The sequence below is a fragment of the Geospiza fortis genome, unplaced genomic scaffold (assembly GCF_000277835.1).
Source record: "Geospiza fortis unplaced genomic scaffold, GeoFor_1.0 scaffold100, whole genome shotgun sequence".
NCBI lineage: Eukaryota > Metazoa > Chordata > Aves > Passeriformes > Thraupidae > Geospiza > Geospiza fortis.
This window is the reverse complement of record NW_005054350.1, coordinates 5087914-5113766: the sequence shown is the minus strand read 5'-3', so window position 1 is coordinate 5113766 and position 25853 is coordinate 5087914. Positions and strand designations below refer to the sequence as shown.

The 25853-nt window shown below is 41.8% G+C and overlaps 1 protein-coding gene across 1 annotated transcript; it reads left to right on the top strand.

Moving 5' to 3' along the window:
- Positions 1–1261: 1261 nt before the first annotated feature.
- Positions 1262–22055, top strand: TWSG1 (twisted gastrulation BMP signaling modulator 1). The gene is made up of 4 exons (XM_005423350.2): positions 1262–1424; positions 8418–8517; positions 12089–12355; positions 19521–22055. The coding sequence occupies exons 1-4, from the start codon at positions 1302–1304 to the stop codon at positions 19700–19702; spliced, it is 672 nt and encodes a 223-aa protein (XP_005423407.1). The 5' UTR covers positions 1262–1301; the 3' UTR covers positions 19703–22055.
- The last annotated feature ends 3798 nt before the right edge of the window (positions 22056–25853 follow it).

The following is a 25853-nucleotide window of genomic DNA, read 5'->3' as shown; positions in this document are numbered from 1 at the left end:
CCGCCCCCCGCCGGCGCCGGGTCCGGGCCGGCGGCTGCGGCTGCTGGAAGGAAGCGTCCTTGGCTCCGGATGGCAGGGAGGGAAAGCGGTGGGGGAAAAGATCCCGTGTTCTCCGTGCGTGCCCCCGCGTCTTGCAGGGGGGTATCCCCAGCAGAACTTGGTACAGATGGCGGCGTGCCCAGCACAGCGAGATTCGGAGGCATTTAACAACCATTGTAAGAAGGACTAATCGGACACAGACTTTGAATGTCCAGATCGTGCCTTCATTTTCCACTTTTTTGTTCGTTGAGGGTGTTGGGTTTTGTAGTTCATAAAACAGAAAAACATTTCTAGATACCAAAAGAAAGCAATCCAGTGCTCCATTAGCATTCTTTCTCTCTTAGGAGAACAATACAGGCTCACTGTAAGCTTGCCCAAACATGGGCTGCCTTTTATTATATATTGGTACAGTGCCTGGTGCAATAGGTCCTCTTTTGGCCGGGCTCACATGCAAAGCACAAGTAAAAACTGAGTGGCACGCTGCTAATCGTGATATATTTGTGGCAAATACCACCTGCCGACAGGCTGGGTTTTCACAAAGGGAGAAAGGTGGAATGCTTTGAACAAACCCGGTTCCTGTCTGTTTGATGTAGCAGATGCTTGTCGTCTCTGGTTGACCTCAGACACTTGCTTGGCTTTTGAAAGTTACGTTGTTCAAAGTGTCTGGTACTTTTTTTTTAATATTGGTGTCTGTAGATTTTTAAAAAAGAAGTTAACAACTCTGTGATTGGGTTGATAGCCTGTGTGACATCTAAGAGTCCATGTGAAAACAGCTGCCTGTCTGCATTAAAGATGACAGGGGCAACTTACCTTGTTGTAAAAGGTTCCTATGTGGCCTTGGCCCTACAGACCTGTGTGTACCTTAGCCTGAGGAGATACTACACAAAACCCATCTTCCTGCTTTGGGCATTTACAAAATTAGGTCTCCTTTGGTGGGTTGTCTCATCTGAGGCAGTTTTTATCATAGGATGTCATATTTGATGCTGCAAACTTGAGATTGCTCACCTCAAGTTTATTGCAGTTTTAATCCAAAGGGGCAATAGCAGAAAGCTTTGTACAAACAAGATAGCTGGAGGAGGAGGGGTTGGGTTCACTGTAAAGTACCCCAGTTTGCATTTTTTAAAAATATTAATATTTATTGAAGGAATGGAAAAGGGGGAATGGAATGGAATTTAACTTGGGCTCCAACAGCCTTTTCAGTCGCTGGTTCTTGTTTCAGTGCTGGTTGAAGTACTTGTGAAAATTGCTCACCTGCAGGAAACATGAGGTCACAGTACATCACAGCGCCCACAGTCACTGTCCTTCTGTTCCTGCTGTGGATCCCATCATCAACAGGCTGCAACAAGGCTCTGTGTGCCAGCGACGTCAGCAAATGCCTGATACAGGTACGAGTCCTGCGTCCTCCATCTGCTTTCCAGTGGGCAGGAAACAGCCCTGAAACTGCCTCCTGAAAAGATACACATAACTGGCATTTTATGTTAAGTAGTAACACAACCTCTGTAAAGAGGTTGGTTTGATCTCTTACCCATATAAGTGCAGATTTACAACCATTTTATAGACAGAGAATACCAAGTGCATATTTATATGGACATGCTTTTGGGGATTTTTTAATTGAAACTTTTTCAAGCCAAGGACTATATCTGTCTGAGATGTTGCCCTTAACTTTCAATTTGTCCAGGTCGTTAAGTCTCTAGCAGAGGGTCAGGAGTTGACGCCTGATGCTCTCCATAGCATCAGGTTTGTACGGTGAATTAAAAGATGCCTAAAAACCAAACCAAACACTTATAAGCTGAACTGGTAGGAAATGGATGTTAAATTCAGACGCTGCTTTTGGCTCACTGCATGTCTGTACTGTGAAAGAAAGAGAGTGAGAGCAGGTTGCTCTTCTTAAAGCAGGAGTTAAGAGATGTGTACAGCAGAACAAAAGGGCCTTCTCTAGCAAAACAACAAGCAGTTCTGGTAGCTACCAAGTATTTTTTTAGTCATGGTAAACAGAGCATGCTTCTTGACTCCAGACTGAGAAAGGAGGCTTCATGTGGTCAGCTGCAGCTTTTTTAAAAGCAACTGTTTCCTACTGCCTCTTTGTAGATTGGAAAGGCAATAACAGAGAGCATCAACATCATATGGCAGTAAGATGTGAGTGTGCTTACTGTAAATGCATGGTCACAGCCTGAAAAGAGATGCAGAAGTGGCCTCAAGCATTTCCATGTTTACTTCATTTTGCTGACTTCTGTCTAAAATTTGTCTGGGTTACAAATAAAACACTTGCCAGATTCACAAATCCTTTCTGTGGAATGAAGACTGACTGTAGGCTGAACCGTCTTTCTGGGTTCAGCACTGCCTTTGCTTTAAAAGTAAAAAAAAAGAAATTGCTGCTTCTTCCAGCCTCACCACAATCTGTGGAGTTGTTAAAAAGAGGAGCAAGAACGAGGCTTTTGATTTTTACCTTTTCAAACAGAACTCCAGTGGTTTTGCTGGCATGTTGGACATTGTGCACTGTGACAAACCGATGCACTTGTGAGCCCCTTCTCTTGCATTTTTTAAAATCTGCTCCAGGATTGAAACCTGTAAGAAGTAACATGCTAATTGTGGTGTTGAATGTACGTGGCACTTAAATAGTAAATCCAGTGGTACAGATTTGTTGATTCAGGGGAAAGTTATTGGCTCAGGTGCTGGATTTCAGTCCTGGAAGCTGTTGATCTGCTGCTAGTTTCTCTGTAAGCAAAGGGGACAACAGGGAAGATGTGTTTCCTTTTCTGGTGCCACTGATGGAGCCCACCATCTGTGAAAGAACAGATATCTCCTCCTTGAGAAATCATCTCTTATCGAGTCAAGCTTGAGACAGCGAGCATTTAAATTTTATTTTTATGAGCTAGTCTGGATAGACCACAGCCCAGGAGGGGTGGAGTTAATGCTACCAGAGTCCTTACTCTTACTCAGCTGGCAATAAATGGCTGAGGTTCAGCAGTGCATGGAAATGGCTCGTACAACTGTGCTTTCCTTGGATTATGTTGGCATCTCTGTAGCAACACAGCCCTGTGCATACAGAGAAACCACTGAACTGCTTGACTTGTGGTGTGTTCTCTCTTACTTTGTACAGGTGATGTGGAGTCCCTTTTAAAGCATTTCCCTAAAATCAAAATCACATGGAATTCTCTGAGACCCTAAAGTGGCCTAGGCCATGTGAGTTGTGTGCAGTTGCAAGGGAATTACACTGTTTGCTTTCACCATCTGGCTGCTGTCTTCCTGCACACAGGCCTGACTTACCAGTCAGTATTCATTCTTTATAGAAGAACAGATCAGGTCAGACTAGTCTGATTGTGGACAGGAAGATATCCTAAAGCTTTGACTTAAAGCAATTGTCATCTTTCTTCTTGGCTTTTTTCTTTGTTTTAAAACTTCAGTGCTGTTGTGGCAGAAGTGCTGCACTGGCATATGAAATGCACGTTCTGTCCTGGATAGATATGCAAGTAGAGTATATCCATGCACTTTTTTTTCCCCTCTAAACTCTTTTGGAGGAATCTGGACTTTTAAATAAAATACTATGTTGAGGGAAGTTGCTTGAATATCACATGACATTTTTCCCTCACTGACTTTTATCACTGTTCAAGTTTAGCAAAATCCCTATCTTGAAACCCAGATAATGTCACTCAGAGACAAGTGGGGGGGCAAACAGATGGTGAGTGTTTGTCATCTGCATCAGTGTGCAGAAAGGGAGGCTGTCTGTCCTGGAGACAGAGGGACAAGAGACCTGCTTTCTCAAAAAGCATACGGTTAACATAAATGTTTTTGCCAGCATGGCTAGAAGTCTGTACAGTCATTACTGCCACTCCTTAGGAGCTCCTCTGCTTAAGGGTGGTCCCTACATAAATATTTATTTTGTTAGATCCAGAACAGTGCATGAGATCAACAACTCCCATGGATTCAGCTTTCCCTTTGCATCCTGGGCCCTAGCTTTATTGGTGCTCCTCTTTTTCCATAAGCAAAGGCCTGGAAGAAAATAGCTTGAGGCATCTCTCTACATAAGCTCAGCCTTCGCTAAGAAACTTTGTGGCTTCCTGTAGCTGTTGAGAGAGTTGTGGGCAAGACTTGGGAGTGTAGAGAGTGAGTCCACACAATTAGTTTGGCCCTTCAAGGCTCTGGCTGTAGCTCTTTCCCATGTCCCTGGGACTGGGACTGGAGTCTGTGATCCATTGTTGCTGTGCATTCCAGGTGGAGCCCTGGGTGCACAGGGAGCATGTGCTGCAGTGTTTATTGAGCACATCTGCTGTTGGCTTGGCCCGTGGGTTGTTTTGATGTTTCCATGTGTGGAGGAGATGAAAAGGCCCTCACTGGGTGGGGGGGAGGGCATATTGTGTCCTTGCAACATGGAGGAAATCCTTGAAGGCAGAAACATTGAGGATGAGACATTCCCACAATTGTTCATAGCAAAAGGGTTTGAGGCAAGTCCCAGGTTGGCTCTTGAGGTGCAGAGCTCCTGGCAGGAGTCAGGCTCGGGTGGAATGTCAGTGTTGGGCTGGAAGCTGAGCTTTGCTGCCTTATCTGCAACAGTGCTTTAAACTGCTGCTGTGCATAGGAAACAAATGGTGTTATAATTCAGGCATGGTTTCACGAGCCTTCTAAGAGAGGTTGTTTTGCGGAGAAAACAAGATTTTCTCTCCTGAACTTTACAGACCTGCAGCTACCTCAGCTAGTGTGGTATCATTCCAATTAAAATCTCTTTTCATCTGTCTTTTTTGCCTCCTGTTAATCCTGTGTACAAACTTGTCAGCCTGAAAGGATTTCCAAGAAAATTTAGCCCTCTGGTATGAAATAAATGCCACTCCTTAACTTCAGGGCTTCAGCATCTAAAAATTACTTCCAGTGTGGATTGTAGCTGCAGTACGTAACCCGGCTGGGTTAACAAAACAGTTCTGGTTGCTTCACTTCCAGGAGATTTTCTGTTATTAAACTGTTCTAGGGAAAAAAGCTCTCTTTCACTCCCCCTTCCAGTTTGCAGAGAGGTTCCCAATGCCTTCAGGTCCTGCTTCTCCCTGCACCAAGAAAATAGTCTCTGGAATTTCAGGAAAGCTTTGGAAAAAACTCAGATGTTTAACATCTTCTAAAAATTTTTGTTTGCTCTCTGGAGCAGGAATATCTTTATTGTACAAACATGCCTACTCCCTACTTAGTACTGTATTTTTAAACTGTGAGGCTTATTTCTTGCCTAGCAAAATACATTGATGCACCTTCAGTAGTTCAGCTTGGGAAGTTGCCAAGTTGACTGATGAGTAATATTTTCTTCCACTGACACCTCACCACCCCCAGCTATCAACCAGGAATGTTCCTTATTCTGCCTTGCTTTCACCCACATCTCATGTAAGCATTCTTTTTAAAAGATGTATCCTCTACCACTATCCAGTGTGGATGAGTCAGGCAGGAGGACTCAAAACTGGTTAAGGAAACCATGGATGTGCAAACAGATATATGGAAAAACTTACAGTTATTGCCCCAAAGTGGCAGAAGACTAATTAATTAGGTTGTTCTTTCTTCCTTCCTCTCCCTCCAACTTAAAAATAAAGAAATAATAATAAAAAACCAAACAAACAAACAAAAACCCTCAAACAGCGACAAAAAACCCTTAAACATTGCACAGCTCATGAGCCCTTCCTGTGAAAACAAACTTGTTACAATACTGGTAGGTGTAATTGTGCTGGCCCCAAGTCAGTGCTTACACATATAGATGCTAGGCAGAATTTTTTATTAACAGGTTGCAAGTGCAGAATTTAAGGTTACATTTAATTCTCTAAGAATGCTCTTCCATAAAACCAAAACAACTTTAGTTTAGTGAACTTTCTGGTTTCTATTCATGCATTACATTTAATGGTTTAGTGAGAATTGTCTCCTCCCACATGCTGGCCTGTTGGTGTCTTTAAAATGTAAAAGTTGTTTGCCCGGTTTTACTGTTGAGGAATAAATTGGATATTTTTAATGCTAAACTCGTGGTTATTTTTAAAGTTGTTCTATTCAGGCTTTTTATTCTAAAGGCTGACAAAATCTGTTTATCAAATGGTAAGATAAATATTTTAGAAATGTATCATTAACTCATGTAAGTTGTCTTTCTAAGTTTGTGGTGTCTCCTGTGGTGGAAAAATGTGCATATTTTGTTAATTGGCCTGTTTTCATCTTTTGCTTGGAAACAGCACAGTTTGTGTGGAAACAGTGATAGGTGCCATTCATAAATTTTGATGATGAAAAAGTAATAAATCTTAGTAGTTTTCCACTCTGTAAATAAAAATTCAATACTTGCAAGGGCTGCCTATTGCAGACGTGTATGGAGCAGGGGTTCGCTGTCCATCAGTCAGTGGGGCAAACAGGTCACAATAAACTCTACAGGCAACAGCGTTTCTCAGCATTATGTATCAACCAATAGCTGGTGAATTTTGTTTCTTTGCTGGATATAAGATGACTTGTGATCTGGGATGAAGTGAATGGAAAAATAAGGGATCAGTGGATTTATACTGCATTAGTACATTGTAGCTTGTCTGCAGCACATTCTAGGGCTTGTTCAGCCTTAGTAGGGGCCTGGGAGCCTTGCAGCTCCATTTGCTGTGCTCTGGGGGCCTGTCCCTGTACAGACTTTGCTCTGGCCTCCCTCTCTGAAGGGCTCTCCTTGGTCCTCTGTGTGCCCATGTGAGTTGGTGTGAGCGAGGGCTGGCCACTGTGCAGCCCAACAGGCTGTGGATATTTGCAGTGGCCAGTTTTGCAGAGTAAAGAGAGAGCAGGAGTCACAATCAGGTTCAAGACTGCACCTTGCTGTGCCTTGCAAACCTGTTCCTGACATCTGTTATAAAAATGCCTCTTTCTCCCCTACCTTGTGCTTCTTAACAATAGCAAGGAAAGAATTATTTTAAAAGTGGAATTTTGCCCAATTTGAGCTTTTCCCAAGGTGCTTCAGAAAGAAACCTCATTTTGCAGGTGACATTGGTGCCTGCCACCAATGTAAAGAGAGGTGCCCCTGACCCAGCTGGAGTGGAACCATGGGTGGAGACTCCAGGATAGGAGAATTTCAAACCAAACCTCCTTCCTGCCCTTCTCTCCTGTCCATGAGCGTCTCCTGCAGTGTGTCCCTCCTCTGCCTCTGGATAATGGGATCAAAGAGCGGGGATGGGCATAGTGTCCCCCCTGGCCTGGTGTGTAACAGATTTGCCGATGGCCCTTCCAGTAAAGCCGGGGGTGGAACGATCCCGTGGTCAGTGTTTCCAGTAACGGGATTTGTTTTCTCCCCAGTTGTGTGTAATGTGATAGTTAGACAGACGTCATCAAAACCAAATCCTTACACAGGACAACCAAAGGGACTTCTTGGCCAGTCTGTGTTTTGCGCTATGATGTAATTCAAGGCTGTGAATTATTGTCATGCAGCTGCAGTCTTTTGGCCAAACTGGAGTTACTAGTATGGATTTGAGTTAGAGGGAAGGAGACCGCCTGGTTTTTAGATTTTCTTCATCCCTGTCAGCTTTTTCCATGCTTTGAGTCCACAAGTGTGTGTCTCCAGCAGGACTGCTAAACCAGAGCTTTTGGGTTTAGGTAGTATGAGGACAAATATTTGTCTTTGTTTCCACACCTTTTTCCATCTTTTTAGGTTATTAATGGTTAAAGAAAAGTACTTGTATAGGTCATTTCACTTTCTAGAGGCTCCAGAAGTCTCATAGGTATCCCAAGGTGTCAGTTTGGAGGGATGAAGCATAAGGTTGTTTTCATAATGGCAAAAATGAATCATCTAGACCTGGGGTGGCTGGGAAGGGGGGAAAATCTGGTCACTAATGTTGCAAATAGAGAGCAATGTGTAACAAGTGTTTGGAGATGCAGAAAATCCTGTGGTCAGATGGCTTAAATGGGTAAGTTCCTCTTGGAGTCCAGGGATAGGTGTGATGGTAGACATCATGCAAGTCTTGAGTGGGCACATGTGGCTTATAGTAGCTTTCTTTTTTAGTTAAATTATAATGTACGGTCACTATTTATATATAAAGAAGCATCTGTCTCCAAGTTTCCTGTTGTGATGGGAAAGCATTCAAAGAACTTGTAGATTTAGGCATGCACGTGCACAGAAGTGCACACACCTTTCCCATGAATAGGATTTTTTGTCTTTTAAATGCTTCCTTCAGATTTCTCTTCAGAATGTCACCTTTAAGGGAAAAAAAAAGCAAACTTGCAAAAGATGCTTTTGTAAACTTGGATTGGTTTTTGGCTGGAGTTGTTTCACCGTTTACTCGCTGTATTAGTGTACTAAGCTTTTTTAATGCCCTAATTTGAGTTGTGGCTTGAGGAAAAATCACTCTGCTGTGTAGTTATTTTACATCTGGGATTGCTGCGGTGTAATGAGTGTCTGTTGATTCCAGGAGCTGTGTCAGTGCCGCCCTGGGGAAGGGAACTGTTCCTGCTGTAAGGAGTGTATGCTCTGCCTGGGCACACTTTGGGATGAGTGCTGTGACTGTGTGGGTAAGTTTGCATTTTTGGGGAGAATTCCTGCTTTTTTTTTACATTGCTTTCTCCTGCCACATGCTGAGCTCACAGTCTTAAAATAGGAGTAAAACACTGGGACAGAATCTGTGCTTTAAGCACCTTAGTAGTGTGAGTATGGAATAAATTACTGTGGAGACCCAAACATCTGAGGGCTGTGTCTGCTCTGTGGAGCTGGGGGTGGCAGTAGTCCAGGTATTGCTTGTTAAATGTCATCATAGCTGATTATTAATTTTGTCTCTCAAACATAAAATTCCTGTTTGAATTGTCATCTTGAGGTAACTCCCCAGTGGGGTTGGATGCTGTTTCTGTTTCTGTATTTCTGAAGGTTTCTACCTATAAAGGGTGCATTGACAGGTACAGCACTGGGACACCTTTAGGATTGAGTTGGGACTACTAGTAAATATGCATGGCCCAGTGTTTCCACTGTTCTTTTATTTACAAAAATAGCTCTTTGTGAAGGGTGAGAAAGAAGCAGACAAAGTTTTACTGTAGGACTACATGACTATCTTAAAAAGAACACATTGCTGCTGACAGGTGGTGTTCAGAGTGCCCAAATCTTTGCAAGTGAGTGCTGTCCCAGCTTGAGAAGGTTGCATTCTAGTTCTGTTTCTTGTTTTATATGTAACATTCATCTTCCTATGGTTGTTGTAAATCTCCCTGTGCTGCCATCCAAAATCCTGGCTTCAATGAAAGCGATGCATCTTGAGTGTTGTACCTGCTCTCAGCTTTTCTAGGTCAGTTTTCTCTGAATTCATGAAGGTCATTAGTGTCAAAATTCCCATTTTCAGTGCAAGTTATTTCCCTAATTTAGAACCATTATCTGCTGTAGAAAGCAAGGCATAGAGTACTGATCTCTAGGGAGAAGAAGGACCTACCTCTTGGGATTGTGAAGTCCCCACACGAGCTTCTTTTCATAAATCTGCAGGTGACTCACTGTTCTGCGGCTCTTTCCCATAGTGTTTTTCTGGAGAGGAGCTAACAAGGTTTCAGGCCCAGTTTCCCAGTACTGAGTAAACTAAAATTTCTCCTGATGGTTCTTTGTGTGCCTCAGGCCTTTTGGATTCTATGGCATGGTCCTATTCTTCTTCTCTTCAGTGTAGGATCATCCTTGCTGTAGCCTTATTCAAATAAGGAAACGGGAATACATGCCATACCTGACTCCCTAGACAGAGTTCTTTGCTGATGCCTGAGCTGATATTTTAAGTTTCTTTATAAGCTGCTCATGTCTAATGTAAAAGCAGATAGATTGTTGTGTCTTTAAGGTCATGTCTGCCTCAAGGACAGGAATTACCTCCTATCCTCCCCCACTAACTGTACTAGTGCTCAGTTGATACCCCCATGTTTTGTGTAGGTTCTCTCCCTTCTCTGACAGGGAAAAACATGCTGGAGGACTGAAAACAGCACCAAGTCCCCCATTCCCTTTGAGTTAAGCTCTTCTAGTCCCTTGTGTAAAGGTTTATCTGCTTCCATAATTTTAATAGCCCATTTCTGCATCTTCTCATCCACTCCAAAGTGGTAGTGTAGACATGTTTGATCCTTACAGGTTGCTCATAAGTTAAACTTTTTTAAATTTTCTTTTTAACCTTTTAACCAATTTTCTTTTTAACCAATATATACTATATTAAAATATTATTATAATTCAAATGCTTTTAAAAACAGTAAGAGTGAAGGATCTTTGTGGATGAGCACTTACCCATTAAACTATAAGCAATGATTTTTTGGTACCATCTTAAGGTAATACTCATTGATATGCACACAAACTTGTATAGATTCTGCAGGATTTTGGTAAACAATCTTGATGTTATTTTTTTTCCCTTGTGTGTCATTTTTATCAGTGAAATTTATTAATGATGTCATTAATACAATGACATCAACTAAAGCATACATCCCTTGATATATCTGTACAAAACTCTTTCCTGGTTTGATATCTTCCTAACTGATTTTCAGGTGGTCATCCTCTCTTGCAATTGTATGGTTAATACAGTGCTTGTTAAAGCATTGTTAGTATTAGTGCTTATTAAAGGGTGGTAAGGAAGGGATAGAAATTTTTTATTAAAGCAGTGAGTCTAGAAAGGTCTGCAAAGAACAAACCTAATTGAGAGGAGCAGGAAAACAATCATGTACAGTAGGGTGTTTGTGTAAGTGGAATTATATTTTATTATGACTTGGTGTTGTTTGGAAAAGAGGCTTATTTTTTTTCCTACTCTGTACTTGGCTCACCTTTTAATAGGAGCAGACTGTTGTGGAGCGTTCCTATTACCAAATGCTGGTAATGCTAACCACTTGCTTAAGATTTGCTGGATCTCATGCTAATCACCGTTGACAAACTTCCCTCTGCTTTGTTCACTGTGGTAATCCATCTACTTAGGTTGAGAAGATTATGGGTTTGTATAAGGCTCTAGTTAAACACAATTATTTGTGAAGCCAGAGCCCTAGTGGATCTGTGGGGCAGGAGATACTTCTCTGGTTGTATGAGGCAGGTAGACTTTAAACATTCATGTCTCATAAGACTTTAATACTTCAGGAATTGGTGAGCTTTGCAGCTGTAGCTGTCTAAACCTGTGTCTGTGAAATTACCCAAAATTATATCCAGATGCACATGAGGAAAATGGATTTGCCTGTCTGTTGACAGGTGACTTCTAACAGTGTTTTATCACTCCTGAGTTTAAAATACCTATGCAGATACAAATTTTCTTTTTAATCTTGGTAGTTTCCACTGATTGGACTTAAATTGAAATACCCTTCAGTTTAATTGCCAGTAATAAATATTAGTGTTTAAATGGTTAACAAAAAACTGGAACTGGCATTGCATATCACAAAAACATTTTGTAGGAATTTGCAAAGTGAAAAAAGATTACAAGGTTTCAAAAAAGATACTGCAGAAGATATTGAAAAATAAGGAAGAGGTAACCTAGAAATGAGTATTTTGCTTGTTGTGGCCCCTCCAGCTAAGTAGCAAAATGAGGTTCATCTTGGCTGTCTCTACACAAGTAAAGTAATTCAGACTCATGCTCTGTCCTGATAGTGATCTTTGTATCTCTGACAGATGACTAAAAAGATCTAGTGCACTGCTGCAGCAGATGAGATGGAATACTTGAATTGTGATCAAAAGTTTCACATACCTCAGACTCGTTAAGATAGTCCCTTTCTTCAGTCCTAACCTTGCATTCCAGGTTTATGCTCCTATTGATTATATGTGCTTTGTATAATCTCTTCTCCCAGGGAAATCAAACCTTCCACTGAACCCTCCATTTTCTAAGCTGTAACGCTGACAGGGAAGAAAAGTGCTGTTTAGATGAGGTTTTTCTTTCCACAAGTCACAGGTGTGTTTTGTAGAAGTCTGAACAATCCAAAACCTGCTGTTATGGAAAACTTGTCCTGCTGTATTTGATAGCACTTCTGCTATTGGGCTGAGAGTAGGATAGATACGAAAGAGTTCTGTTCTGTTCAGCAAAAAAAGAAGCAATTTTAGTTCTCCAAACATTCCTACCTGTTTCAAGAAGACTTCGGGGAGTTCTGTGTGATTTACTGTTTGTTTCCTCTGCAGGTATGTGCAATCCTCGCAATTACAGTGACACACCTCCAACATCCAAGAGCACTGTTGAGGAGTTGCATGAACCAATTCCTTCCCTTTTCCGGGCACTGACAGAAGGGGATACTCAGCTGAATTGGAATATTGTTTCCTTCCCTGTGGCAGAAGAACTGTCACACCATGAGAACCTCGTCTCCTTTTTAGAAACAGTGAACCAGCCACAGCATCAGAACGTCTCTGTTCCAAACAACAATGTCCACACACCTTACTCCAGTGACAAAGGTAATGAGCGTAGTGTCTAAATCCCTAGCATCTCCTCTTGTCTCTTTCAGGAGCCTTCTCAGTGCATGTCCTACTCTTCTCTATACTTGCTTCTTCTTTTCCCATAAGAATGTGTGAAAGGTTCAGCCTAATTTTGGGCATGACATAACAGAAGGAGTAAGGCAAAGATGTTGAGGAACATGGAAGATGGTTTTAAAATGACTGAGGTTCTTAGGAGACAATGAACCACGTGAGTTTATCTCTAGAATTACTCCTGTGGCATGAGGCAGTTTGTTCATGTTGTTTCATGTGCACTGGCACGGAGTGTTCTCTGACCTAGAAACTGTTACCTGTATCTTAGGAGACAGGACAGACCAGAAACTGAATCCAAATTACACATAGGTGCAGAAGTAGACAACTGAAACATGGCTTAAGATATGCCATAAGCTCTTATATCTGGAACAGTTGTTTATTTATTTCATCTGAGCTGGCATAACTTGAAATCTTTAGAGGGATGTTTTGTATGAAATCCAGGATTAATAGTAAACCTAAGCAAGATTAGAAGCATTGATGAAGGAAGGATATGTGACAGACTGTCTTCAAAATAAGTAACTTGGTGGTAGGGGTTCAACTTAGAGATTCATTCCTCCTATTTCATATTAAGTTTTTTATATTATTTCCTTCCATTTAGAGGACAGACTTCAGGATACTGTTTGCTGTGGTTGGGAGGGAGAAAGATGAGAACTTTGAGTTGGTGTTGACAGTGGTATAAAAAAACCACTGTCTGTTTCTTGGTTTCCATACTAAACCTGAAACACTTTTCCCTGCAAATCATTACGTCAGACTTTAAAGAATCTCATAAACAGTTCATAGTGGAACTGCTGCTTAATAGGGGAAAAAGAGCATCTGATTTATTAGTGCAATTAATGTTTTGCTTCCTTCCCAACGTACACTTTAAATATTCGTAACCCATATGTTGCTGTTGTGATGGCCCTTTTATCTTATCAATAAAAGATACCCTAATTGATGGACATGCTGCTTTTCCATACCAGTGTGAACCAGTGACCTAGTTGTGTTTCTGAGTAGGACTGCTGCTGATTAAATGGAACCATAATGGCAACTTTTCTAATTTCCTTTGGCTAAGGCACATTAGAAAAATAAATTAATTCCAGAACTAGGAAACCAGATGGGCAGAAAGCATCTCATTCATATGTCTTTGATGTTATTAAAATGCTTGCTTGGCATTATGAGAATAATGTACAAAGTCATGTAAAATGGAAAGCCACAAAAAGCCCTGTGTACAAAGACTACAGTACTTACAATTATAAATTAAACTCAGGGAGAAAAAATTATGTTTAGTACAGCCTTGAATATATCCCACTGTACTTAGGTACTGCAATCCAGATGGCTGTTCCCTGACAGTCCTTTACTACTGTACCAACAGGATGGGCGAATGATAGTTTTGGATTAAATTTAGAATTTGAATTGCATCTCAAGGGTGTGGAGCAGTTTTGAGTTCAACAACACAGACAAATACATAAAACTGCCATTTTTTCTTAGTCAAAAGTCCCCTTCATTTCTTTTGCTAGGAACATATTAGAGATTAGGCTGAGAGAGCTCTTACTGGAATGATGACAGTCCAAAAACAACAGTTATATTTGGAAATAGTTACCAAATGCCACTGGCTTTCAGGCCCCAGCAGACACTTAAAACAGAAATAAATGTCAGAGCCTGTTCTTGTAATCGTTTGCTGTGCCTTCTCCATCTTAGTGACCAGTGAAGAACTGGAAAAGATAGAGGATTACTTTCCACATCGTATTCCCATACTTTTAAGTATCTAAATACGTAAGCCTGCTGAAGGGTCTCTTTTCTTGGTCACAGTGTAGATAACTTTGCAGTGCTCTGCTTTCTCAAAAGTCAAACGGAGATACCCTTAAGGTGACTTGCTAAGCAGTTGTCTTCGAGGCTGTGACAATCAGGGATTTGAAAGAATATTCCTGTGAGCAGGAACACAGAGGCTTTATGTTTCCTTTACAGTGCTGTGCCTCCTCCATTTTGTGGTTCTTCTGTGCCTCCTTGCATGCTTCCCTCCAACATGGTGTGCTGGCAGCAGCCAATGGCATGGCCTCTTAAGGGAGAGGGGCTAATGAGAGGTAGATTTTGTAGGGGGACAGTGGTCTCTGTGCTGTCTTCTGGAATGCATTCCAAAATTTGGAAAGGCTCTGCTTACAGATACCCCTTGTCACGTAGTGTAACACAGCTCTGATTTCAGCTTTCCGGCGCGTTCTTGCAGGGATCACCATTAAGCTGGCCCAGGGTGCCAGACTTGCTTGATGCAGTTCTGGGTGAGTGCCAGGAAAAGCAGCACCAGCCACAGGAACCACGAGCTTTGTGCCTGAGTGGCGTGGAGCCACCACCAGGGAGGGCGGCTGTGGATCCGGGAGGAGGTGGGGTGCGGTGGGATATAAAGAATTCCTTTCTCGCCCCAGCCTACTCTGAACCCAGACACCAGTCCTTGAACTTCCCTGTTATTTTCCTAATGAATGTCTTCCCTTTCCTCCTGTGAACTGACTTGTAATGTTTTAGCTGCCAAAGTTATGCGCGCGCTGCTGGAGCTGCTGGAGCTCTTTGTATCAGTTGTTTCTGGCACTTGAGCCTCTACTTCAGAGAGAATTGCGATGGTTACTAATCTGGAGCTACATTTGTACTTCATTCTCTTTGCTGTACTTCTAGCTGATACCCTCAGAGCTCTGAACTGTGATTTAAACTCAGAGATTTCAATAAGCTTAGTTGTTTCAGATGATGACAGGATGTTGGCGAGAGGGAGAGGGGAACTAGATAATTTTTTGGCAATTGATAAAACAAAATCTGTGCTGTAGTTAAGGGTTTCTGACTTACATTGCTTGGTGACACAGGGGATGGTGTCTGGTCTGCAATTCTGCTCCTCTCCAGTGCAACAGGGAGAGGAGAGTTACAATTCCAGTGAGGAGACATCTACCTCTGTAGGTAGTCCAGGAAGATTTTTTTTTTAATGTTTCTTTTTATAAATTGATTGACATAAAATTGACTTGTCCAGAAGTAGTAGATTATGTAAATGGATTGTGCATAAGCAGTTGCAGGTTAGTCTCCTTGCTCTTGTTTTCCCCTCTTCTCACTACTGCACTAGACTAGTGTTTTTCCTAGTGGAAGGTGTATCCCTGCCAACAGCAGTGGGGTTGGAACTAGATGATCTTTAAGGTCCCTTCCAACCCAGGCTGTTCTATGACAAAATGGTATGACTGCTGGATGGACAGTTACCTTTTTAAAGAACTTTTAGAACTACCAATAAAGTGGCCAGCAGACAACTGAAGTTACACAACACATATAACTTCAAAGATCCCGTACAGCAAATTATCATCAACTGGGAAGGTTCTCTGAGTTGCTAAATTTTTCTATATTACACCAATGCTGATAGTTTTATAGCAAAGCCTAGTAGTTTCTTCTGTTCACTTTTAATTTAGACTTGATTATTGTCTCTCCTACACAACCTTCACTGAGTATGAAGTGTGAGGGGGGAAAAGGTGAGAAATTAGTGTTCCAGGAAAAAAAGTTTACTGCTGCATCCTTCTCCCTCCCTGCATCTGCAGTCTGTCATCCTTAGGGTGTGAAAATTGGCAAAATGCAAATGAGAAAGCTGTTACTGCACTAAGTAATATTGTTTTTATCTATACTGAGGGACCCAAGTGATGACTCGGTAATTAGCTTTGTGAAAGAGTTTAAGTACTCTCCCAGGTCCCAGCTGAGCCTGTAGGTATGTATTTTTTTCCCCTGTGTAGCTCTCTTTTTGCAGTCTATAGAGCAGGATTTAGTGCTTGAGGGGAGGAACTCCTGCTTTCAGTAATTCAGCCTCCACATGAGCACAGAGGCATTGCAGAGGAGGGGATCATGAGTGCCCTATGATAAACAAATTGCTCCCTGGACAATCTGACTTGTTCAGACCTGGCAGGTCTTTCAGTGAACAAGGCATCAGAAACAATTTGGTAGCATATACATGGAGCACATCCTTCAGCTGCTTACAAGAGGTGCTTGGGACCAGATGGATCTACTGCTGGCTCTGGCCTGCCACATGCAGTCTGCTCTCTCCCTTTTGCAGCATTTTTGTGCTTGTCCTCAAGAACCTAATCCCCTTGACTTGTTTCATTTCTGCAGGCATTAGCTGATAGCCTTCACCAGGACTTGTGAAGCAGTACTAACACTGCTGAGGCTGTCAGAGATGAGGTTAGCATGAAGGTGAGCACAGATGTCTCCTTACACAGAAGGGACTGGACATTCTCTGGTGTGGAGACAGTCTGTAAGTGCTGGGAGAAGTTAGCACACCTCAGAGTGTGCACAGCTTTCCTGACAACTTCCCTGACCTACCTTAGGCTTCCCTTTGTGTGTTGCAAGTTGGAGTGTCATGATCAACAGATAGTGAGCATTCTGGCAACCCCTTGGATGGTTGCTTCCTTTGAAGAGCTGTTTCACTCCAATCTGGAGATAGCCATGAATCATTTTGTCTTCTCAGGCTTATCCAGAGACTAAGTCAGTCAGCTGGAGATGGCATCCCAAAAGGTGATTTTGCAGGAAGAAATCTTTCGAGATTAGCCAGGATTGCCTGTTTCAAGGGAGAGGCTCTGTGCCTCCAGCTGACACCTTCTAAGACTGTGGAATTTAAGGTCAAACTTAATGTAGTAACACTTCAGTAGAAAACTACTGAAAACTAATCAAAGGACTGAATAGAGATTAAGCAAAAGGATATAAAGAGTATGAGTAATGTGCAACAGAGGCTTCTGTAAGGCTCTTGTGCTTGAGCCCCAGCACTGACTTGGATGACTGATGGGAATGAGGATACTGTCTGGAGACTTGCTCCTGCTTTCTCATCCCTACCCTTCCACTAAAAACTTCCTGTGAGGAGTGAATGGAATAGATACCTGGGGCTATCTGGGACTTCTAGGTGTGTGCTTCTTCTTGGGACCATGGCAATCTGAACTTTTTATCACTGGTGATGAAATGCTGCCAAGTCCTTGTGCATTCCCCACAGAAGTTGGAGCTCCGTCTGGCCTCTGCCTTCTTGCCTTTGAGGTTGTGGTGGCTGCACCTCCCTACTACTTTTCAGCTTTGGCTGAGCACTTTAGGTGTACACCTATCACTCTGCACATGCTACCATACTTCTGTTCAGCTCTTTCCTCTTCCTCTCTGTGAATCAAACATCCTTACTGAAGCTGTAGATACGTTGGTTGTTTTCAGGTAGAGATTTTGTTCTCTGAGAACTCTATTCCTCTGGTTGCTTTGCCTCAGGATATATTATTAAGGCTTATAGAAACAGAATGCCAAGAATGGGACAGGACTTACACAGCCACAGTGGACTTTGTTGATGTTTCCTGCAGTACTTCAGGTACTGCAAGATTTTTTTGACAACTGCAGCACAGCTTTTCTGGGAGGAGAAACTGCTTCAGCTCTGGGTCTGCCTCTCCTACCCAAGATCCCTATTGCCTGTTGCATTGTATCTGGTGTCTGCAAGGCATATACATCAGTTTGGAGCCTGACCAAGGCAGTGAATACTCTGTTGCTCTCAGTGGGCTGGCAGCACATCCTCTGACCTTCTTGCAGCTGTTTTGGTAGTAGCATAATAATTTGACAGTGATGAAAATCAGTCATTAAAAAAAACCAAACCAAACCCACTGTCTTGATTTACTATTTAAGTTTGGATTACATTTTTCTAATCCACATTGGAATGTAAATCAGTGGGTTTCTCCCAGGTGCACCATGAGTAGTAATAGGCTAGAAAGCCCTTTGACATCTCCTGCTCACAAGCTGGTCTGATCTGCGTGAGGGAGACATTCCTGTTTGCAGACAGCTGCCAGTTGTGCTCTCCCCAGAGTCTGCCAAGTTATGCTCTGGGTAAATATTATGTAATCGTGGTCCTTTGGAGGATGAACAAAGTTTTATGGTATAATCACCTGGTCAGTACAGAAGAAAGGTGGTGGAATCTGCCAGCTTGAAGAATTGGAAGTGGACTGTGGTATTTTCTGAGGACCTCCATTGTTGGAAGGAAATTATGAATATGACTCCATGTTCTTAGAAGGCTAATTTATTATTTTATGATGCTATATTATATTAAAGAATACTAAACTAAACTATACTAAAGAATAGAGAAAGGATACAGACAGAAGGCTAGAAAGATACTAATGAAAACTGGTGACTCCTTCCAGAGTCCCGACACAGCCTGACCGTGATTGGCCATTAAGGCAAAACAATTCACATGAAACCAACGAAACAATCACCTGTTGGATAAACAATCTCCAAACCACATTCCAAAGGAGCAAAAAACAGGAGAAGCAAATGAGATCACATTATTTTCCTTTTTCTCTGAGGCTTCTCATCTTCCCAGGTGAAGAATCTTGGGCAAGGGGATTTTTCAGAAAATGTGATGGTGACAGTGGACTGAAGGGGGAATGGTTTTATTTATAGTTGTGGTGAATGCCTTAGCTCCATTTTGATGTTGCAGCACCAAACTTCTTAGCATTTCAAGTAATTGCATGGGTGTTAGAAGCACAAAGTCAACACTTAGGCAGAAGGGGTTTCTTAAGATTAGTAGTAAAGCTGGTGGTGTTGCTAAAAAAAAAAGGGAGAAAAAGGTGTGCAGTTTCATGCTGATGAAAAAAGGATTCTTTAGGTCCGTGATTTTTTCTGGCTAAAGATCATTGTGGAGTTTGGGGTGGGGGTGGGGGTGAAAGAAACATTTACATCCAAATAAGTGGGTTTTGATGGTTTTTTAAAATAACTTCTCTAAACCTGAAGTGTTTTGTGGTAGCATATTACCTTCAGAGGACACATTCCTGCTTGCAATTTTGCCAGAGCTCATCCTTACACTCTTGTAACTGGGGGAAAAAACTTAAAAACATTCTTGCCTGTGAATATAGAAGTAAATTAATCCAGGAGATCAGACAACAGGTTGAGTTGTAGATGCTGAAAATTTGAAGCTGATAGATTTTACCTTGTCTCTGCCTTGCCTCTGTTCTTTTACTGTCACCTTTTTTTCCTTATGCCTCACAGTCCTGTCGGTTTGCAATCATACTTCTACAGCTGCTCATTTAACTAATTCCTAACTAACCTTTAAAAACACTTTAAGACCTTTTAAACCAATTTTTTTCCCCTCTTGGTTTAGAACACATGTGTACTGTGGTGTACTTTGATGACTGCATGTCAATACATCAGTGCAAGATCTCTTGCGAGTCCATGGGAGCTTCCAAATACCGATGGTTTCACAACGCCTGCTGTGAGTGCATTGGGCCAGAATGCATCGACTATGGCAGTAAAACTGTCAAATGTATGAACTGCATGTTCTGAAGCAGGGAAATTGGAATATAGCAATACTGAGGCCAAAGTAATCTCTCTCAGTTAAAGAGACTGGGATTGCAAATTCTGCATTTTGGTGGAGTGCCTGCTGGTTGCAATTAAATGTACCTGGTTGAAAAGAGGATGTATAAAATCAGAGAACTTTTTCCTTTTTTTTCTTTGTTTTCTTTTTTTTTTTAATTCATATAAGCAAGGCTAACTAGTAAATGTTTAAACACTATGTTTTAAACTTGTTTTTCTCTGTTTCTGCTCAAATGGTACAGTCATGCTCATCATTACTGTTCTGATTGTTTTCCTTTGATTTGAAAGTATTGTCTATACTGGTTTTCAGAACATAGTACTCTATCTTGTAGTTTAGAGTAGGGAAACTTTTAGAATACGGTGATGAGACTTTCATTATCTAAATTCAACAAATAAATAAATGGCTGCTAGGTTGGAGGGAGGGTGGATGTTGTTTAGGGGCTGGGTTTTTTGGGATTGGGTTTCTGGTTTTGTTTTTTAACTTTATTACCTTCCAGTTTTTAAGGTTAGCTTTTATTGTGGAAGTGATATTTGGAGGAAAATTAAAATTCGTGCTTTCTCTTCAAGTTCAAAGAATGGGCTGTCATGGATAAAATCCTAACTTCTTAGAAGGGCTGCCCAGCAAAACACCATGTGTGGGATACTTTTCCTCCAAGTTTGATGTGCCCTGCTCTCTTTTCATTGGGGCCTATGATGCATAATTTATGTGTTACACAAATTAATCTTTTCAGTCTTCTCTTAGATCCCAAAATAAAGCTGGTAAGTGCCATTGCATTTCCCACCGGTTGCACTGTTCTCTAGGGCTGTTACACCCTGAACATTTAGTCCAGTAAAGGAAACATGAAAGGCTATGATGGATTTAATGACTAAAAGAATAAAGAATGAAATGACAGGAACAAGCAAGTGGTACAGGTCTACCAGCTGGGCAGCTGGCAGCAAGAATGTTCCCATTTAGTAATTTCCTGTGAATATTTATTCCAAAACATTTTTATTATTAATTAATTTCTTCTTCTTTTCCCCACAAATTTTTGTCAGTGAAGAAGGGAATATGTGTCTGCAAAGGCAAAGTGCTCTGATTATAGAACATTGTGCATTTTTCTAAGTAAGAGTTTTTATATGTTGACAGTTACATAGCAGTTACTATGACCGATTTAAGGTGTCCACTGATAATGGTACTAAGTACAAGAATAAAGGGTATGAGTAGTTAATGATCAGCTTTTTGTATTTATAATAATGTAGGTTTTAACTCCTTCAATTTTTTATGCATATATGCATATGCAAACACAAAAAGGAACTATTGACTATTCATTTTTCTCTCATTAACCTCAGCTAGAGGGATTAAACTGTTTTCTAGTTACACCTGTCTATCTGTACCATGTACACATGAAAGCAGTCATATTACATTTATTTTGTTGAAAAATTTTCCTGAATGTTTTTTTCAATTTTTTTTCATGATACAGTTCTTTCAATAGGATGGAATAATAATAATAATGATGATGATAATAATAAAAGAAAAATCTACTCTCGTTAAATAATGTTACTTTCTTCAGTGTCTTTTTCAGCTATAAAGATGTACTTGAAAGATGAATGTTATTGTTTTGAACTAGTGGATTATGGAATGTCTTCATACTTTAAAGTTACAGTTAAGTGATAAAAGATCATAGACAAAAATAGAAAAACAGCTTATAATGGAGGAGTTGTTCTTCCTATATTTTACAATTCATGTTATATTTTTTTCTGCTATATTTTTTTCTTAAAATGAATGGAGAGGCAGAATATGTTAAGAGTAACTGTGACTGTTTGTAGCTGGAGGGTGATGCATCCGTGTTCCTGACCCAGACAGGAGACATGTAGCAATCAAGCAAGCAGGGGGTCATTAGCATGCTTCGGATTTTTGCAGTCTTAAATTATTGGAAAGATGAGGGTAGCTCAGAATCCTCTTGGGGGAGGAAGAGGGCTGATGTTTCTGGTGAGGCACCTGCTGCCCCATGGATCTGTGACACTGTCTCCACTTACATCCTCAGAATTTTGCTGTGAGGTCAAATCAAGTGGGGGCGGGAGGGATGGGGGAGCGACCTAACAGGTGTCCCAGGAAATGCTGGGGGGAATGGCATAAAAATGTAAACACAGTTCTCTGTAGTGGCCTGAGAGAAGGTAGTGCACACCTTCTGGGGCTTGCCTTACTTTTTGTAATTCCTGATGCTGTCTAGAGTTTGCTGAAAGTGGTGTGTGTACACAAATGTCATGCAGCAACACCCAGTGTATTTTATGATGATGAGTGCTTTTAAGAGGTATTTTAATAAAAAGACATTACTGGTTCTCATGTGTTCTTTCTCAAGAGTTTCTCAGGGAAACATTACCAGGAAGCATATTACAAAAGTTACTGATCTAGATGGATAGAATAATACTGAGAATTACCTTTCCAGCAGTTTTTTTCCATACCTAAAAGTGTTACTTTGAAGTATTTTTCTGTCCATAAATGATAAATACTCAGAATGTTCTTTCTGAAAAACCTAACCATTTTAGAAAGTTGTTTATTTAGTCTTATTAATTTTGCAGGAAAAAATCACCATTTATTTTGGGGTCTCTTATTTCACCCTATGTCTGGATAACCAGCAAACCATCACCTACATAAGAACATGTTTTTAAAACTTCTTTTAGTTAGGAATGTTCTCCAGGTAAAGCATTGGCCACTTTTATCACTGTCCTTTGGGACAGAATTGTAAATAATTGAATGTAAAGGGAAGCAAAGAGGGAATTCATATAGTAAGAAATTATACAAATTTCTTGTGGCCAGATGCCCTAGTGTGTTGGGGGTCTGACTGAAAAGGGGTGGAGGGCCTTTTGTTATTCTTTCTTTAAAAGTAAAAAGTTTTTGTTTAGTTGCTTTGGGGTTTGGGTTTTTGTTCCGGTTTTTGAAGTTTGTTTTTCCTTACAGACACTTGAGTACAAAGGTCATAATGTGACATTGCTTTCCTGTCATTCCATAAGGTTCTTAGCTTTCTTTTAGTATGCTTAATGTATTTCACATCTAATTCCAAAAAAATAAATATAAGAACGCCTGTTGCATCTTTAATGATATATCTATGGTCACTCCAGTGTCCCTCCCAAAATTACGGCTATTGTGATAGCTGGCTCCAAGCCCCTCATCCTGCTGGCTGGAGTGACTTGAAGTTTGCTGGCAATGGCACGGTGACACACAGACCCACCCCACACAGATACACTGTGGTCTCTCCAGCCCTGTGACCCATGGTGCCCTGTCCCATGGCTGGCACTTCCACCTTCATGGGGAAAGCCTGGAGACTCGTAGCCCGGGAGGAGTTTAATGAGAAGAGGACAGACCATGCTGATGGGACACCTGCTGAGCCAAACAACAACCTAACATTTTCCTGTTGGATGGTAATGTCTGTTGGGCTTGGCAAAAGGAACACCTTTCACACATTCCCTTGGCACGAGATCTTTCACCAAATCACCAGTACATCATTAAAATATGTGCTACTCGCATGGGAAAACACACTTAGACACAAAATCTTCCTAGAAACAGAGCAAACCTGATTCAAACAAGTACATCTAGGATGTAAAGGTGGCCAAGGCTCAAGTTTTCTTATACCCTTGTCATTGCTTAAGAATTTATAAATTTTCTTCCTACCACAGAGAACTTGGAATTATTTGGCTTTGAGCAACCTGTTCTAGGGGAAGATGTTCCTGCCCAGGGCAGAGGGGTTGGAAATAGATGGTCTTTAAGGGCCCTTCTATTCCAAAGCCTTCTGTGATTCTATGGCTCCATAATACTGCTCATAGGAGTTGCTAAGGCAGAGTTCAGCATCATGCACCTTTATTGGCTCTGTTCTCCTGCTCTGTGGTAACTTCTATGAACAACATACTTTCTTCCCCAAAGGCATTAACTAATTTACTACTTCCAGGTTTTCTTGTTGTATCTTCAGGCTCTCATTGTTCCACTTGTTTGTTTCAGTATGTGGACAACTAATTTCTTTCCTAAGCTAAATCTTTTTGATTGCTGTGTATTCCTTTATTGCTAAGGAGAATTACAGAGCATGTCTGAAGCTATTCCAGAATGGTACAGCTCATGTAGGCTCCCATTTGTCCAAGACAATCTCAACTCCAGAACTGGCTTTCTTGAAGTAGTAGGAGGAGGAAGGAATTATTAATTAACACAGCTCTGCCTTTTCCCTTTTCTTTCCCTTTCTGAAGCTCCCCTCCATTATTATTTTATTACTTTTATGAAGCTCAGGTACATCAGTGAGACTGATTTTCCAAGCAGGGAGCTTGCCACCTCAGAATCCTTGCTTCACTTTGTCTTTAAAGCAGTAAGAATTTACTGAGTGAATGTGGGGCAAGCTGAGGGTGTAAGAAAGTGCCTCAGTCTGTGTAACTTGGCCCCAGACCACAATGAATTTTGCAAGTCAGAAATCATCCAAATCTGTTTCACATGGCAGTAAACTGGTACAGACAGCACCGCACACAATCACTTGTTTGTCCTCAAAATGTGGGAGAAAATTCATTCTGGGTTCATTAGCTGATGAGCCCATTGTGCATGAACTTTTGTTGGCAGTGGCCTCTAATAATACACATTCTTCAGAGCTGAGAGCCTCCGGCCACTGTCGCTTCAAGTGGAGATCCTCACATCCACGGGACGACCATCTCCAGTTACTACGGGATGTTACAGAACTAACCCTTCTCTCTTCTCCTGCCAGGAGTAAGGTGGCCTTTATATGTAACAAAAAAAGAAACACATTAGCTGTGATGTTAAGTTAAATAGCCTATGAGCCCTTGCTGTTACACTGTTTCTTCTGGAGAGGAGGAGGGAGCCTGGAAGTTGCGAGGTTATGTAATAGGTGCTGCAGACAATATCGCTGTGCTCCAACACTAATCGGAGTGTTTACAACCCTCCCTTTTGTAGCTTCCACTGAATAGCACAAATTCCTGTGGGGGACCTTTTACATTACCGCAGGAGGTGGCACAAAGAGCTCATTCGACAGGGACTAAGCAGCATTGAGTCCCAAGTGAATAAATGGAGCAGGTGGCACGCTGCCACAGTTTTAATGTGTCCAGTAGGCCGGGGATTATGCTTGAGGCTGTGGGAATGAATCGGCCCTGCTTCTGACTGAAACAAATTCCCCTGTTGATGAGCAATCCTGAAAGGGATTCAAATTACGCAGGTGCTCAACGTAACAGAAACTTGCATTGTAAGAGGCAAAAAAAACCCCCACAACATTCCTTATAACACCACTGTAAACAGGATGCATCTTGAGATGGGGATGTGTTCCTTGGCACAGGTCACCTCAAGCAGCATCCAGAGCCTTTCTTAATTTCCCTTGCACTCCAGAAAGCACTAGAGAAGTGGATAACTCCTCTGAGGAGGTCAGATTTGTTATGTGGGATGAAGCCAAAGCCAGTGGCTGTTCTCATGTGAATTGAGGAATTCTGTCAGCAGTAACATCACAGGGAAGGCGGCCCAGGTGCCCCCACTGTGGGGCTGTGTCAGCTCCCTCACTGAGACTGATGGCTTGTGGTGTTTGCTGACCTCCCATTCTGCCAAAAGAATCACAAAATCACAGAATGGGTCAGGTTGGGAGGCACCACAGTGCGTCATCTGGTCCAACCTCTCTGCTCAAGAAGGATCATTCCAGAGCACACAGCACACATCTGTGTCCAGGTGGTGCTTGAATATCTCCAGCAAGGGAGACTCCACAACCTCTCTGGGCAGTCTGTCCCAGTGCATGGTCACCTGCACGGTACAGTTCTTCCACATATCCAAATGGAACTTCTTGTGAATCAGTTTCTGCCTGTTGCCTCTTACCCTATTGCTTAACAGCACTGAGAAGAGCCTGGCTCCATCCTCTTGGCATCCTCCCTCCTTCAGATACTTATAGACATTGATGAAGTCCCCTCCCAGTTGTCTCTTCCCAAGGCTGAACAGGTCCAGCTCCCTCAGTCTTCCCTCATAACAGAGATGCTCCGGCCTCTTAATTATCTTTGTTGCCTTCCACTGGATCTGCTCCAGAAGCTCCACGTCTCTGTTGTACGGAGGAGCCCAAAACTGGACACAGCTCCAGATGCGGCCTCACCAGTGCTGAATAGCGGGGCAGGATCGCCTCTC

Coding starts and splice junctions, on each gene's coding strand:
- TWSG1 (XM_005423350.2), top strand. CDS start 1,302: ATGAGGTCACAGTACATCACAGCGCCCACAGTCACTGTCCTTCTGTTC. Junction 1,425..8,417: donor TCAGCAAATGCCTGATACAG/GTACGAGTCCTG, acceptor TGTTGATTCCAG/GAGCTGTGTCAGTGCCGCCC. Junction 8,518..12,088: donor TGAGTGCTGTGACTGTGTGG/GTAAGTTTGCAT, acceptor TTTCCTCTGCAG/GTATGTGCAATCCTCGCAAT.